Source organism: Rhea pennata, chromosome 17 (genome assembly GCF_028389875.1).
Source record: "Rhea pennata isolate bPtePen1 chromosome 17, bPtePen1.pri, whole genome shotgun sequence".
Classification (NCBI taxonomy): domain Eukaryota; kingdom Metazoa; phylum Chordata; class Aves; order Rheiformes; family Rheidae; genus Rhea; species Rhea pennata.
Genome location: NC_084679.1, coordinates 6526048 through 6541977, shown reverse-complemented (window position 1 = coordinate 6541977; position 15930 = coordinate 6526048). Strand labels below are relative to the sequence as shown.

At 40.3% G+C, this 15930-nt stretch overlaps 1 protein-coding gene across 1 annotated transcript; it reads right to left on the bottom strand.

Annotated features, from left to right (window-relative positions):
* Positions 1–7823: 7823 nt before the first annotated feature.
* On the bottom strand, positions 7824–15572 carry RAN (RAN, member RAS oncogene family). Its single transcript, XM_062590279.1, has 7 exons — positions 15483–15572; positions 14457–14499; positions 13496–13580; positions 13280–13405; positions 12003–12190; positions 11237–11407; positions 7824–11121 (listed from the first exon to the last, which is right to left on the bottom strand). Exons 2-7 carry the CDS (start codon positions 14490–14492, stop codon positions 11077–11079), a joined length of 651 nt encoding a protein of 216 aa, XP_062446263.1. The 5' UTR covers positions 14493–14499; positions 15483–15572; the 3' UTR covers positions 7824–11076.
* Between the last annotated feature and the right edge of the window lie 358 nt (positions 15573–15930).

Below are 15930 nucleotides of genomic sequence, written 5' to 3'. Positions count from 1 at the left end.
ACACAGTACAGTTTTTCTTTCTTTTTTTTTCCCCCCTCTGTTGGCTGCATCTCAAATACTCAGAGGCTGTAGGTATCGGTATCTGCATAGCAGACTAAAAGCTGCCTCTTCTGTTGCATGGTTCGCTTCAGCCTTTCAAAGGAGCCATGGCTTGGTCCAAACCAGCTCCACCCAGTTCACCAAGACTATAACTAACTTGGTTTTCGAAAAACTGTTCCCATATCCTGACAGACAGATTCTATTTACATTTGGCAGCACTCAAAATAAAAGCACTGTCGTTTGAAGGGTTGGGGCGTTTTTCATTTTCCAACCTCTCATTTCTTCTTTGAAGAAGGGAGCCGACTGGAAGAACGTTAGTGTGAACTGCATTGGGTGAAGAATTTCATGATCACAGGAGGCTGCACATAGAGTGTGTCTTTTATTCAGGCACCTCAAAAAAATTAGAGCTTAACTAGCTTTCACGGTTATAATGTAGGTAGCTTATACAGTAAACGAAAAATGAGAGCACAGGCAAGTTACACGATTAGAAAAGGAAACCCTGTTCATTCTGATGAACTCGACATCTGGAATCAAATACTGCATATTGATTAATATTTTGAACAATAGACTGCTGTATTCTTACAAGTTTTGTTTTAATTTAAACTACTGCTATTGATTCAACTTCTTTCAATTTCAGCAAATAGGTCCTCTCTTTGCTCCAAAGGACAATTCTTACACAAAACCCACTTCTTTTCAGTTTAATATGCAGAACAGAACTAGTGCTAGTGTAAAACCAAGCGTAAGAAAAGTGAAGGACAGAAAGGGCTGTGGAATCTGTTACTGAAGGCCTCGAAGAACGGACACTTGTCAGGAACACTGTAAAAGCAGACAGTCTTACCTTAGAAGATGAAGAGGAGAAATCACTTCTTTTGGTCCATTCCAGGTGTATTTTTCCATGAATCTTATGGCTTTTGAAATCATTCATATATTTGAATATTCTCCTTAATTTTTTCCTGATAGTCAAATGATATTAACCTTGGCAAGAATCATCACTAAAAATTTTCATTATGAATTCTGAAATACAGTTGATTTGAATTTCCAACACATAGCAAGAAAACATTCCCCAAAAGAAACAAAGATCTCCAGGCATTGTAAGGAAAAATTTTAGTATTAGAATAAAAGCAAGTCTTTCAAGACCTTTTTAAGAAAGTGTTACCTAAAGATTTTGTGTAGTCTTTAAAAATCAGTACCATCTGAAAAATGGATATTGCCTTTGAAAGAAGGCATGATACAGGATAGATGTTTTTAATAGCATGAAAGGTAGCTTCAGTAAAATCTGTATGTATCTGTATTAGTGTGGTTAACAATAGGAAGAATCTTGCTGAAGTGCATCTTCTCATGCAGTTGGTATCTTCAACTGTGCAACCAGAAGCTGAGTCAGGAGCTACCTGATCCGATGCAGCCAGCTGCTTCAGGAGTAGATTACTCTGCCGGGCCCAGTGCCCCCAGCAGGGACCTGCACAAGAACCGCTGTTAACGAGGGGCTCAAACGCTCCGCAGAACAGCAAAGTACCACGGCCGCTACGAGAACAGTCACTCTGCGGCACTACAGGTAGCGAAAGACATTTCGGCAAAAACAAGTCAGAAAGCAGATCGCATTCTTATGAAAATATCACATGAGATTTCCTTTGAGTCAATTATACCATAAAAGGACAATAGAACAGTTCATAGTGAAGAAAAACAAACAAATTAGAGTGAATTCACGAGGCTAATGCTATCATACAAAAATATTTTTCTAATTAAGAAAATGGGAAGTCGCTGAGTTGGTGCCAGAAAACAAAAATCCAGCAAACAAAAGTCAGCTTTGTGGCAATAAAAGTTAGGATTAGTCAGATGAAAATACTTACACCATGCTACAGTGATAAAGTTAAGCTGATTAATTTACCTATCATTCTTCATGAAAACATTAAGAGGCTGCTTCAGATACCAAGTAAGCAGATAAATATCATATAATAAATTATGTGTTTGAGTTTTCTTTGGTCCCACTTCCTGATTAATAGCTATTGGATTTATCTTTTTTACTTTCTGTTGACTATCCTTTTTTTTTTTTTTTTTTTGTATTGTAGTAGTGCCTTGAATATCTTACTCTGGACGCTGTACAAAATGCTTGTTTTTCCAAGAATAGTTGAGGTTTTTGTAAATCCCAAAGATTTGTAGGTACGCAATTCACTTAACTGAATCTTTGATAACCTGAGCCTTAATGTTTAGCAACAGAACACTAAGCTTATGTAACATTGGTTAATTCTATAATTAAAAAAAAAAAAGTAGTAAAACAAGGATGTGATTAAGTCAAATCTTATTTGCCAAAAAGTCGCTGCCTATATTAACTACATATTTTTGGCATCATTCAGGTAGTCACATTTCCTTAAACAGAGACATTTCACAATGATAAAGTTTTGCCTCTGAAATTTTGACCTATTTCTCTTTTGCAGGCTTGCTTAATTTCTCTCACGCCCTTCTGGGTAAAAGCAGCTCCATGAAAATTTTGTTCAACTGTCTTGTGAAGTAAGTTTACCATCCAGTCCAACACAAATGGAGTATACACCCAGAAGCCATTCTGAACCCGTTATAAATGATATTAAAGACTTTATGCTGTATGGAATAACACATTCTTTTCTTCTGTAGTCTCTTCTTTCAGTTCTAGGTGGCAAAAGGAATGAGAGGGTGAGGAGAGAAATCAGAGAGCTGATTTAAATATAGGCAGTGGCTGCTAAATACGTGCTCTTAAGATGTGAATAATCATCAGATATGAACTGCAACTGGTAACTGCTCGAATGGGTAAACCGACAGCCCCCATGCAGAAAGCCACGTTCTTGCCGTTGGTTTAGTCCACAAACACACAAGTAAAGCGACAGCAAACGCTGAATCCAGAGATGAGATCAGTGCAGCAAGTATAGCATTGTCTGTCCAAAGCAAAGTATTTACTATACTTAGTTCATCCGCTGCTTAAAGTGCTTCTCTGAATGATTTTGCTTCCTTGAATCATCCAAATTATTGATTTTTCTCCATCTACTGTCACCGCTCTTTCTGCATACTGCAAAAAAAGCAAACTACAATAAATTCATTCAAAATAGGTGATTTTTGGCTATGAAAACACATATGGAACTAAGATGAAAACATTTTCCTTTTCTTTCTAAAAGGTTTGCTAATCTCAGTGATTTCTACAGCCTCCTTAAATCACGTGCCATTTTACAATGCCACTTACAGCTGATGAAGACTGATGTGAGCTCCTTCAGATCCCTTCTAATTAGTCATAAATGTTGATTTTTTAAGAGATTAAATAGATCTCTTCTTTCTCTTGGGCCCTATGTCTTTCTAGCATACACAAATATCATCCCACTGAAATGGAGAACAAGAAACAGAACAATCCAGAAAATACCCGCCACGTCAACTTTTGCATCTGTTTCTTCCTTATTTATTCACTTTATTCTACAAAGTTCTGTAGTCACAAACTAGTATCTGTGGAAGCGATGTTACAGAGCTTAGCACATGAGATTTTAAATGCACAGTGACATGTGCCAGGCACTTACAAGCAGGATCTATCCAGTGTTCAGAGCAGATGAAAGCCCTCCGATAGCAGTAAGCCACTAGGAAGTATCCACACAATAGAAAGCAAGAGCAATTAAAACACAAAGCAACTTTGAAAGCGTAGTTAATCAAAGCAGATAGCATTATTTTTGTCCATTAGTCCTACAAAAGGCAAGAGAGTAGTTTTTATGCTTATGCTTGTTCATTTTCATTTTGAATTCTGCAAGGCTGGTACAGAACATTTACACAACAATAAAAGTATTATTGTTAAATATGTTACACTGAAGTCTCCAAGCTCAAGGCATGGTCCTAGTTGTACAAGGCACTGTATATGCACATATCAAAGAGACAGTAACTACCTGCTAAGTGTTCTGCCTATAACCAGAACACTTCAGAACACATCCAAAATACAGTCAACCAAAAATAACTTAGAGGAGCGACAGAAAGCAATAGAAAAGTGCTTGCCCTAGGGTACAAATAAAAGTTTTGAACCACACTACAAAATATGCATTAGATGCCTAAAGTATATTTATGCTTTACAAGTTACCCGAAGGATGCTGTTCACTGAAATAGTGCTTGATCCAGAATATTCAAGCTACTGAACTACAAGAAAGTGTGACAAATCACTCTGACAAGTCATCTTCAGTTTGTAGAGTATTAGGGCAGTTTCACAGGCAGCTTCTACAAAAGCAGAGCAGCAACACGATCAGCCCCTCACACACGGCTACAGGAAGCTCTTCCAGTCTGACAAATACCAAACTGGTCTTATTTTGATTCTTATGTGGCAGAGAAACTTCTAATGATATCATCTTCCCCCACCCATTCTGCTTATTTTTCTCACCACCACCTTCATATATTTGCTTTGATATCTACTAGTAGACATTGTTTAGTCTACTAAATCATTCATTTAGTTATAATTATATTTGAATGCATGTATTCAGCAATTTTCAATACTTTTCTTGGTAGTATGACTTGCATGTGTACTTTCCTCACGTCTGAGTTCTGTTGTACTCCTTACTGGTTTAGACCTCTACAACACAGAAGTGTCTTCTCCCTGTCAAAAGCAATGTTTTACTCATTGCTTTATCTTATTGACAATCTAGGCTATACCTCTGACGATGCTACAATAGTTTTGCACAATGCTACCTGGGCTTCTCTTGTGCTCTAGTGGCCAGAAATTGCCCGAATATTTTAGCAGCTGGGAATTTGCCTGCACAGTCAGTCACAAGTATATTCCACTCTGAATCAGGGACCTTGGTTGGACAGCAGAGAGACATTTTATCACCCTTTAAATATGCTGAAACCATTTGAACTAAGACCCTTTTCTGGTTAGTGTTTCCTGGTATAATTAGAGAAAGTTGCCATAGTGCAGTTCTTCTGGCCAACTTCATTGCAAATCTGAAAGCTTGAGAGGAAGAACACCTTTCCCCCTTATTTGCAATCGCTTTACAGAAGGGGGAGAGGGAAAAAAAATGCAAACTATAAAATAACATCAGTCCTTCAAACTTTCTGTACAGGTCACTACCTGTACTTCCACCTGACAAGATCAAAGCGTAATATAGTTGTGTGCTTTGTTGGATTTGACTATCACATATTTCACATCAGACTTCTGGGTTAAAAAAAAAAAAAAACTTAAGGGTTCAGCACTTCATGAGTAGATTTATTTATTCAGGCCAAGTTTTACTGAGTTCAACATTAGTTATCAATATATTGATTACTCCTATATAGTGATCTCTGATTCTTTTTTAAAAGATGTAGGACAGCACTGGTTTTGTCATGCTAAAAACAGTAGGGTGACAAGAAACCCTCCTGTAATTCACTGTCTTGCTCTAGCTCAGTCTTAGTGGATTAAATTAAGATGAAGAAATAGTCTCCTGAAAAAGTGCAACTACATTCAGCTTGTTTTTCAAGGAGTAGAAACACTGTACAGAGAAAATAAGGATTATCTACTCTTCAAACTCATACCAACAGCTGCTACTGCACTTCTCTGGTCCTGGCAGATAAAATTGCAAACAGCAATTTTACAATACACTTTCACAAGTGTAATCATTTGTTATTATTAAACCTAAAAGCATCTCTGATTATTTCTTCTTAGAATACACGCTGCTCGTGCAACCCCAACAGGTATTTTTGTTCAATAGCTTCACTCAACCAAACTAGTTGCACAGACAACGTGCCCCATCCTGTGGCTGAAACTGAAACCACAGAAGCTGTTTCTCTTTTTCCATTGGAAAACACTTCCACGCAGACCTGGAATTAAACTCTCTTCCTTGGATGCTACATAGTCCACTCGTATATAGCTAACGTGAGAAGAAAGATGCACAGAAGCCATTCTTTCTCCATGGCCAGTTGTTTTTTTATTTGTTTGTGGGCCCTGTATCAGGCCTGCTGCTCAGACAGTGAGCTAAGTTGTTCTTTAGTCAGGTTCAAACCTCTTACCTTCTGCACTTTCAACTCAGGCAGATGATGCACGCTGAATCTTTGAAAAAAAAAATGTGTACTTGTTAGCTGTAGTTTGAAACAGGAGTTGTACAATTAGACCTTAATTTTGGCATTCAAATAAAACAAAGCATCTGTACCCAAATATGAAAATAAAGTTCCAGAATCAGAGGATTGTAAGCAATAGGAAATGGAATGTAGTGCAATTTGATTATGATTCATCTTTTTCAGTCAATAGAAAGTGTTGTTTGGCTTGAGTTTTCCTCAAATACTTGCCCTGCAAACCAAATCAGAGAACTGAAAGTTTAGCAATGTGTTATTGTGTAGTCCATTAAAAAAAGAAAAAAAGATTGCTTTCATATCCTCACCATAAGCAAAACATTTCACTTCTTTCCATCGTGATTTCTGATTGTACTATGATGCAAAAAAGTCAGTTACCACTTTCTCATGTAGTGACAAGCTTGTAGTAGCAGCTGTAGGAATTAGTTAATATAACGTAATACAATTGGGAAATCAGATGATAGGACTGGCTCACAAACAATAAATCTTACATTGATAGTGAGCCCAAAGCAAGAAAGAACCATTTACATTAGTGACTCGGTTTTATCGTCTTTAGCTTAAAGCTCTATATAAAGCCTTAAATGATAATAACTATCAGGAAAGATTCTGATGCTCGAGTCCAATTCCCTATCTTGTGATTAAAACGTTGACAGAAAACATTGACAACAGGAAGGACAGTGATCATTCAAATCTTCCTAGATACCAGTTCTTGCATTGATCAAAGCTTTGTTTGTTTGGCAGGGGGAAACGGGGAAGACCAAAAAGTTAACCCCAAGAGCTACGTGTTTATATGACCATCCTTCTTTACAGTTACTTCATTCAAGCTGGTCTTTCATTCAAGCTGCCCTTTTCAGCCTTTTTACTAAAAAATCAGAAATACACAACTGTGGATTAGTCAAGCTCATATCTGGAACCATACAGATGAAAGTCATATTTCATGTAAGCGATCAAAATTGCCACATTTCAAAGACTGTAGATCAAACATTCAAGTTATATGAAATGTGAAGTCTCATTTATGACCTTCTACTGTTCAAAAAACTATCTGTATTTTTAAGTCTTCCCTAAATAAGCATCAGACTTTTTAATGGGAAATTGAATTTTACTTGAATGACAGAATCCCAAGATGACAGCAATATCCACAGCCAAAAATGATCAATTCCTATATGAACTAGCAGACCATTACTAACATCAGACCATTACAGTGGTAATAGCTTCCAAACACTACTCCAGAGTTTTGGAGCTGTCACTCACTCATTTCAAACTGAGCAGACCACAAAAAATGAATCACTAGCACCACCCAGTCACAGTATTTGTATTTGCCTTAAGTCCAAATCTGTAACCTAAACAAGAATTTAGAGTCTGTTAGGCCTTAGTATGACTAACATACACCCCATGTTTAAACATTTATAGGGCCATTAAATAATTAAATATATACTCATAAATCAAAGACTAGTGTGGCTTATCAGTCTCAAGTCTGTTAAATAGGCTATAATATTAAGCCTTCCTTTTAAGTATAAAATTCCTCCACATTTAACTTCCTATGACTTGTCAGCTCAGTTTACTCTGAAACAAAGTAATGTTTTTGTCCCTCTAGTGAAAGGGCTGTAGCCTACACCAGACAGTTACAATCAAGCCAAATGGTGCTGAACTCCTAAATCACTACAGCTTTAAGTCTTGCAACCAGAGCACTGTCAGAAAGAAAATAGTAGATTATAAAAGCTATTGGACTGGGACAACACAGGCATGAACTCTCAATATTTGTCCTCAGTTTGTTTACTGATTCTGGCTATTTGTAGAGACAAAGCTTGAGGATGCACAGAAAGACTTACGGGATATTCATATAACTAGCTTGTGCTAAGAAAAACAAACATTCTTAAATTAAGTCTTTTAGCACAGGAAAAAAAAACCAGCTTATGAAGTACCAATTTAAAAACAAGCGAAGCATAGGAGATTGTTTCTCAGTTGTTTGTAAGACAGCTGTATCAGTCCTACTGTAGAGGCTTTACAAAGGTCCTACTTTACTGTTGCCAAAGCTCAGGCAAGAGAACTGATTAGTACTATCAATCCAGGTCAGGAAAGCAGCTGACTTTAGCCAAGCTGTGATTGCATGTTAGGAAGGCAAAGGCAGAAGAGAAGTTTGTCTCAGCACTTTTTCCACCAGTTTAGTTCAAGACTAACAGAAAAAAAGGCAAGAGAAAAACCATGTCTGAGATGAGAATATGTTCTGTTGTACTGCAACTTATATATCAAAAGCAAAAGGGGCAGACTTTGACCCTCCTGCTGCATGGCACTCCAGTTGCTGTAGATGAAGCAGCATATTTTAACTAGAAGATTAGAGGAATTTCTCCATTAAAAACCTCCTGTTGAGATCTTCAGAGATCTACCATGGACAACCTTATTTTTCCTAAACAGGCCTTTAATGCTCCTTTCACTTAAAAGGTATAGTAATAATACGTGGTTACAGCAGTGAAATACTTCCTCTACCAGTTTCTTAACTGATGCTTTTGCCTTATGTTCAAGTTTGAACATGCACCAATTTCCCAATTCCTTTTCTAATACAAGCCTCTGGACTCACAGTTGAAGCCCTCAAGCCTTCATCATGGAAGCAGGAACAGTAAACATTCCAACACCTCCTCCTGCTTGCAAAAACTGAATACAGTAAGGTCTCCAGTAGGAAAATAGAGCTGTGAAACTAAACACCTTAGCACATGCAAATGCACAAACAACTGAGGTATAAAGAACATAGTATATACTACCTTTATCATGACCCAACCATGCACACATCTAACAATCAAGCAAGTAGAACAGTGAGCATTGCAAGGAATAGTCTCATGGGTTCAGTTGCACTAACTATACACTGATGCGACTATTTGGCACAGAAGCACTTATAGGCAAATTTTAATTTTCCTCATTACTTAAATAGATTTAAAAAGATTGTTGGACAGCTACTGAAAGTTGTCTGCAGCTCTGAGTCTTCTGAAGTATTATAGATAAGGAACTACAGCTGAAAGGAATTTGCACACGTGCCAACCAAGACTACTGCCATTATTTATAATCAATAGTTAACAGGTTCTGGATACAAACTGAATATAAAGCTGTAAACTAGTGGACTTAATCACACCCTCAAAACATTGTAAACTACAAAGATTACACTACAGCAGGCCAAGTATAACCACCTACATCAGAGTAGTTTTTGTGGAGTTGGCAGGATTAAGGTTACAAAGCAAAAACCTCAGCAGTTTTACACCTGAGTACTGCAGGCGAGTTGTAGATACCACAGCATAAATGCATACACTGTCAGAGAATACAAATAAAAGGAGAAAAAATGCAACTTCTTTTAAGGAGTTAACACTACAGAATTATTACAACCTGCACTTTCAAAGCAATGTTCTCAGAAGCATGACAACTTAAAGGAAAAGAGCTACTGCACCTAGTAAAGCAGCAGCATATGATCAAGCTAGTAATATTAGCCACAGTACACATAGGTAAATTAGGGACTACAGACACAAACCCAAAATACGAAGTTCAAGCAAGGCGATGCAGCAAGATTCAACAGAATGTTTTAAGTGGGAGTTGGGTCTTTTTACTTTGTAGCAGATAAAGTACTCCTCATTAGTTAGTTTCAGGTTCTAAATACCATAACTCACATTAACTAGTTAAGCAATACAGAACTTAGATGTTCATACTTCACTCTCTTGCAACCACGTATCAGAATGGTTGAAGTGTTATTTAAGAAATAATCAAGTAGCAGGAGTTATGTACACAAACATGCAAATTAAGAGGAATAAATGAAATGCTTCACTTTATTAATAAACCAAAATACAAAACTGAAGAGTTCAAGGCTTCATGTACTCAAACACTACTGAAAAATGGAATCTTAAACTTATATTCTGTTTACTAGCAGTACTAATATTGACCAAGATTAATTTCTACAAGATAGTGTTAAAAGTTGACATTTTCCACCATTTGTGCTGTAATAAGCTAGAGTTCCAAATTAAGAACTTGGTGCAGTTACAGTAAAGTCTTGCTATTTATACAAGTGTGGTTTTAGTTAATATGCTGTTTTGTAACCAAGAGCTTTTTAGCTCAACTACTGTTTTCTAATTAGTGAATTGAGTAGAATTTTTTAATCAGCTATAGCTCTACTGAATGATGTTCCATGCAAAGATAAAGCTTTACATCACTTAACAGATCTAGATGTCATTTGTTTCAGGCTACTAAAATGCAGAGCTCTGAAGGCATGTTACAGAACATATTGTAAATTAGAGTTCAGAGAATATATCTAAAGGTAGCATATGCAAGCTGAACTACTCAAGAAACCCTGCAGATTGCAAGAATTGCCCATTTGTAGGGGACAGTTTATCCTTATTTGTTGATTCAGTCACACTTACCAGTCAAGTGCTCACTGCTTTAGTTTTACCTGGCAGTTAATCCAGCTCTCCTCAGGTGCTTAACTACAGGCTTCAGGAAATACAGGGAAGGATAACTGTCAGCTCTGACTTAGTAAGAGCAGCATAACAAGAAACACAGGGGAAAGGGTGTGCAGAAGAGCAATAGAGGAAAAGGAGAGATAGAGTAGACAACCAAATATTAGCCTCAACTGAAGGGCAGAAGACATTTTTTGAAGAATTATTCCTAGCAATGCATAAAAGTTCACTTGCTTAGAGATATTTGAAATACAACTTTATTATCTAAACAAAAAAGAATGGGAATGACAGAAACAAGATTTACCATTTAATACTCTGATGTGACTGCAGCAGTCTTATATTTGAAACTCAAAGGGGAAATAATTGCAGTCCAAAAAACAGCTAAATATGCAGGTCCAAAATATGAAGTTTTTTTAAACTGCCACATTCACTCCGAAGCCCATTCAGCTCTTTCAGCATCCCAAAGATTAAGCACATGTTCTGCTCAGCTAGATAATAAAGTGGCAAACACGCTGCACCACTGACATCACAGGACAGTTGCCTATAAAACTAGACTTCTGACGCTGGGCTCCAGCTTCATTCCTCACAGGTCATCATCTTCATCTGGCAGTGCAGTGGTTTGAGCAATCTGAAAACAAAGAAATTGTTACTTAAGTAGCTGTTCAGTTGTTTGCCCCAGGGATCCAAGTACTAGTATCAAGCAAATGGGCAACCATTTGATCTTTGTACCCATTCTCAGTTACCTGTAAGTCTTGCTCATACTGTGCTGCCAGTGCTGGGTCCATAACAACTTCTGGTGGTGCAAGAGCAGGCATGGCAACAAACTCCAAGTTAGGATCTCCAATTAGCTTTCTAGCAAGCCAGAGAAAAGGCTTCTCAAAGTTGTAGTTACTCTTAGCTGAAATGTCATAATACTGCAAAAAGAACATATGTTACACACAAAGAAGATACCTCCAGATTTTTAGGCAATACTAAAGACTAATAAGCATTTTATCAGCTCTACTTTTACCTTGTAATTTTTCCCCCCACTGGATGATTTTCATCTACACTCTCAGAAACAGTTAAGACCTAAAAGGCCTAGAAATGTACAGTTTAACAAAGATAATCGAACAGTGCATACTACATAACTAAGGTATCTGATCTGACCAAGGATGGAACTCTCAGGAGAATAGTGCATCTACTTTTTTTTTTTCCTCCTGTGACTTAGCCTACTTGGAAGGATCTCACTGCTGCAAGATCTGATGGGACTCTTAAGCAGTAAAAGCCAAATACATATGCTCTTTAATCTCTTATCATTGCTTCTGCTCAAGACTAGTCGTGATCACCCCTGTAAGATCACTTCTCCCTTCCTTTTAAGTTAGGATCGAGAAGCACACAGGACGTAAAGTTGAAAAACTAATCAGCAGTGACAAACACTGAACACCAAAATATTATCAAATTAGTACACAGAACCCAACTGCAGTTTAAGGTTTAATAAACTTGGATTCCTACAAACTCATGCCATCGTACCTGGAGATTCTTCTTCCTGTGGAAGACGATGGATTTTGCCTTGACTTTTCTGTCCTTAATATCCACTTTGTTGCCACACAGCACTATAGGAATATTTTCACATACTCGTACCAGATCTCTATGCCAGTTAGGTACATTCTTGTAAGTAACTCTTGATGTTACATCAAACATTATGATGGCACACTGAGCTGTAAGAAAACAGTAAGAATTTATAGTGCAGTAAGCACTCACCTTCTTACCAAATGGGAGACAGAAAAAGTATCCATAAAACCCCCATATTATTGTTACAATTCCTGCATTAACTTCTTCACAGATGATAGCCTCTCTGAGCCCCTAGGCTGAGCAAAGAAGTTGTAAGCATACTAAGTCCACAAAATTCAGCCCATGACCATATGCCATCTCACATCTTTAGTGCCCAGTCCTAAACACCACCTAGGTTTATTCATGCAAGTGTCCTATTGAATACCATGGTATTGCATGAAGTAGGAATATACAAGAATTACAAAAGCCAACTTTTATTTACCCAGATATTTGACAGAATTCAGTTAACACCTGTATCTCAGACATCCTATCCAGGCTTTCACATAAATTGAGAACTTGTAGTCCACATGTTAGGATGCCCTTGTCCAAAACAGTTTTTCAAAGAACACAGGGACTTGACTTGATCCTGGTATTTCTAAAGCAAAAGCAAGAATGTCAAACTCTGATAAACCCTTTCAGACTTTTAAGGGTACAGAGGTGACCCAGATGCAGAGAATAGCACTTGGCCAAGTAAAAATTTGGAGGTACTATCAGTACTTCTTTAGAAATAAAGAGACACTCTGGCAAGGAGATTTACAGCTTTATCCCCATTATCAGTAATGAAATTAATAAACTGTTCAAAAATACTAAGTCTGGAATGTTGCAGCTCATAGGTTGCAAATCCTTGCTCCAGCACAGTAAGTTAATACAGCTAAGTTCATGCAGACTGAAGCATGTACTTTTGCCTTATAATCATTGAATTTAACCAACAGTATCTTATTGTTTAAAGCACATCAAGATTTTTTGTTAATACCAAACCCTGCACTAGCATATGGAAACAAGATCTGCTTAGATTATTCCTACATTAGAGGAAGTTGCCTGACAAAAGCACTGAGCCTCTACAAAGGGTCTGCAAACTCAGAAGCCATGCTCATGACTGTAATCCATATTGAGTCTTTAGAGTGGCTAACATTAGTAGAATGAAGCAGGACTGTACTGTGGAAGACAAAATATACTTACAACTATACACATCTTACCTTGAATGTAATAGCCATCTCGCAGGCCACCAAATTTCTCCTGGCCAGCTGTGTCCCATACATTAAATTTAATGGGACCTCTGTTAGTATGGAACACCAGAGGATGAACTTCAACACCCAGCGTTGCTGTAGAAAGAAAAAGTAGTATTCCCCTTAGTACTTGTGAATTTCACTTCTAATTGTAACATAGCAAAACTCATACTACTGCAGACATACCTACATACTTCTTTTCAAATTCACCAGTCAAATGACGTTTTACAAATGTTGTTTTGCCAGTACCGCCATCACCAACCAGGACAAGCTGTTGGCAGATTAAGACAGGTAAGTAGGGCATTGGACTTCCATACCACATTAGTAATTAGTATTTATACTAAAAGCAAAGATCTTAGTTCTACAAAGTGCTGTAAACAAAAAAATGAAAATCCTTATGGAGCAACTCACAGTACTAGAATCCAAGCTGTTAAACCTATCATTTTTTAACTCAGGTCAAAATGTTTAGTTCTTATAGCTGAAAAACAGTGTACTGTAAATATGGTTCTATTAAACTACAAATGACTGAACTAAGAACACTCAGGTTATTCAATCTGAAAGTGATAGCATTTGAAGAGAAGCTAGAAAAAAAAAACACTTAATCATAAATTCAGTGTAACCTTACAATTAGGAAAACTGCACTACAAGACAACTGGAATAGGAGCATCTTGTTCACTAGCCAAGTACCGTAATAAATCTAATTATTAATCTTTCACAAAGCAGCCTTAATAACTTCCAGTTGCCCATTTCAAAGAAGACAGAGGAGGTTTTGTTCTAATTTGGTTTTTTTTAAATCATTTTCCCCCATCACTAACAGACAACTTCAAACACTACTTTACAGACTTTCTTCCCCTTGTTGCTTACTGTGAACCTTGCTTCTAAGCATATTATTTCAAAGCATGCTATAGCCAAAATATCATTAAGTTTTATTAAACTACAAGTAGCAGCACACTGACACAATGCAAGAGTCCTATTATACAAGTTATTAGGTGTTACACTAAAATAACCTGTTTGCATTGTTAAGGATGGTAGGTTTAATTTTAACTTGTTGGCCCATCTACACTAGTTCCTGAGTTATACATGCTACTTTTCTACTGAATGAAGAAGAAATAAGAAAAAAAAAACACACCACCATGCCATTCCTTACCTTAAACTGCACTTGGGGCTCTCCTTGGGCGGCCATGCTGGGTCTGCAGGGGAAATGGAAGCATGTGAGCTCACAACAGGCAAGCTGGTTCAAGGCCCAGCCGGAAGGGGCTGGACGCCGTTTTCAGTTCCCAAATCGCCTCCTAAGGCGCGTGCTCCGCGCGCCAGTCAGCAGCCGCCGGCTCGGCGGCTGCGGCTCGGCCCACAGCGCCGCTCCCCCCCCGCCTGCCCAGCGCCAGGGCGCGCGTGGTCCCGGGCCCATTCACGGGGCAGGAAGCGCCTCTCGGGCTCCCCGCGTGCGGCGGGAGCGCGCGCGGCAATGGCGGCGGCGCCTCCCCGCCCAGCCCAGGAGCCCCGTAACGAAAGGCGGCCACCGCACCCGCTTCGCTCTCGGGCTCGCGAAGGGAGAGACGGAGCCGCAGCTCCGAAGGGCGGCGCAGCAGGAGCCGGATTCCACCTCGCCCCATAAAGCGGCTCCCGCCCGGAATCGGCGTTCCTTAGGGGAATCCGCCTTCCGATCGGCAGAGCCCTGAAGGAGCCCTCCAGGGCTCCCTCCACCTAAGCGCCTTCTCCCGGCCGGGCCTCCCGCTCCCCCCAGCCCCGCCAACGGGCCTAATGCTCCCTCCGCGCCAGGAGCCACCATGACTGAGCAGCGCGCGCCGCCTCCCCTCCCCCCCGCAGACTCACGGCCCGCCGGAGGCCCCACTCTGACTCTCCTCCTAGAGCTCGCCCTGCCCCGTATCTCGGCTGAAAGGGAGCTTGGCGCCTGCTTTTCTCCCTCTCCCATCCCAGAGGGAGTGCGGCGGGGGAGGGGAGGACACCCCACGGGCTAGGGGCCACGGCAGTAACGCTCACCCGGGCCCGGCCTCGCCTCGCTACAACCCAACCCATCGCCTCCTACCCCCGCTCCCCAGCGGCGGCCAACAGCTACCGCCGCCCCTACCGCTCCCGCTTTACAAAGCGGCCCCGCTTCTCCCCCCCGCAGCCGGCTCCTCCACGCAGAAGGAGGCCGCCCGGACCCCGTTACCTTTCCCGCGGCTCCTCTCCGTGCCTCTCCCCTCAGCGACTGGGCGCTGGAAAGATGGCGGAAGCGCGGTTCAAATACCCAGAGAGCGACGCCGCGCGGCCGCGGGGAGGGGGGAGGGGCCGCGCGTCACGTGCTGCGAGCGGGCGTTAGGCGCGCGCGCGCGCCTCCACGGTCGCCGCTTCGGCGCGCGCGGGCGCCGTCTCTGAGGTGAACGGGGGCGGCGGCGGCAGCTTCCCTGCGCCCTCAGCGCGGCGAGCAGCTCGGCGCTGCTGTCCTGAGCGCGGCAGTAGCCAGGCGAGGTTTAGCCCCCTTGGAAAAGGGAAACGGGGGAGCACTTCCCGAGCAGCTCTTTGTGGCTTGGGGGGGAAAAAAGGCGCCAGCACCGTTCCGAGCTGAGCGGGCTCCCCCGTTCTGCCCTCCTTGTGTAGCCGGGAGAGGAGTGGAGTGT

Coding starts and splice junctions, on each gene's coding strand:
- RAN (XM_062590279.1), bottom strand. CDS start 14,492: ATGGCCGCCCAAGGAGAGCCCCAAGTGCAGTTTAAG. Junction 13,581..14,456: donor AGCCCCAAGTGCAGTTTAAG/GTAAGGAATGGC, acceptor ATCTGCCAACAG/CTTGTCCTGGTTGGTGATGG. Junction 11,408..12,002: donor ACAGGAAGAAGAATCTCCAG/GTACGATGGCAT, acceptor TTCTTTTTGCAG/TATTATGACATTTCAGCTAA.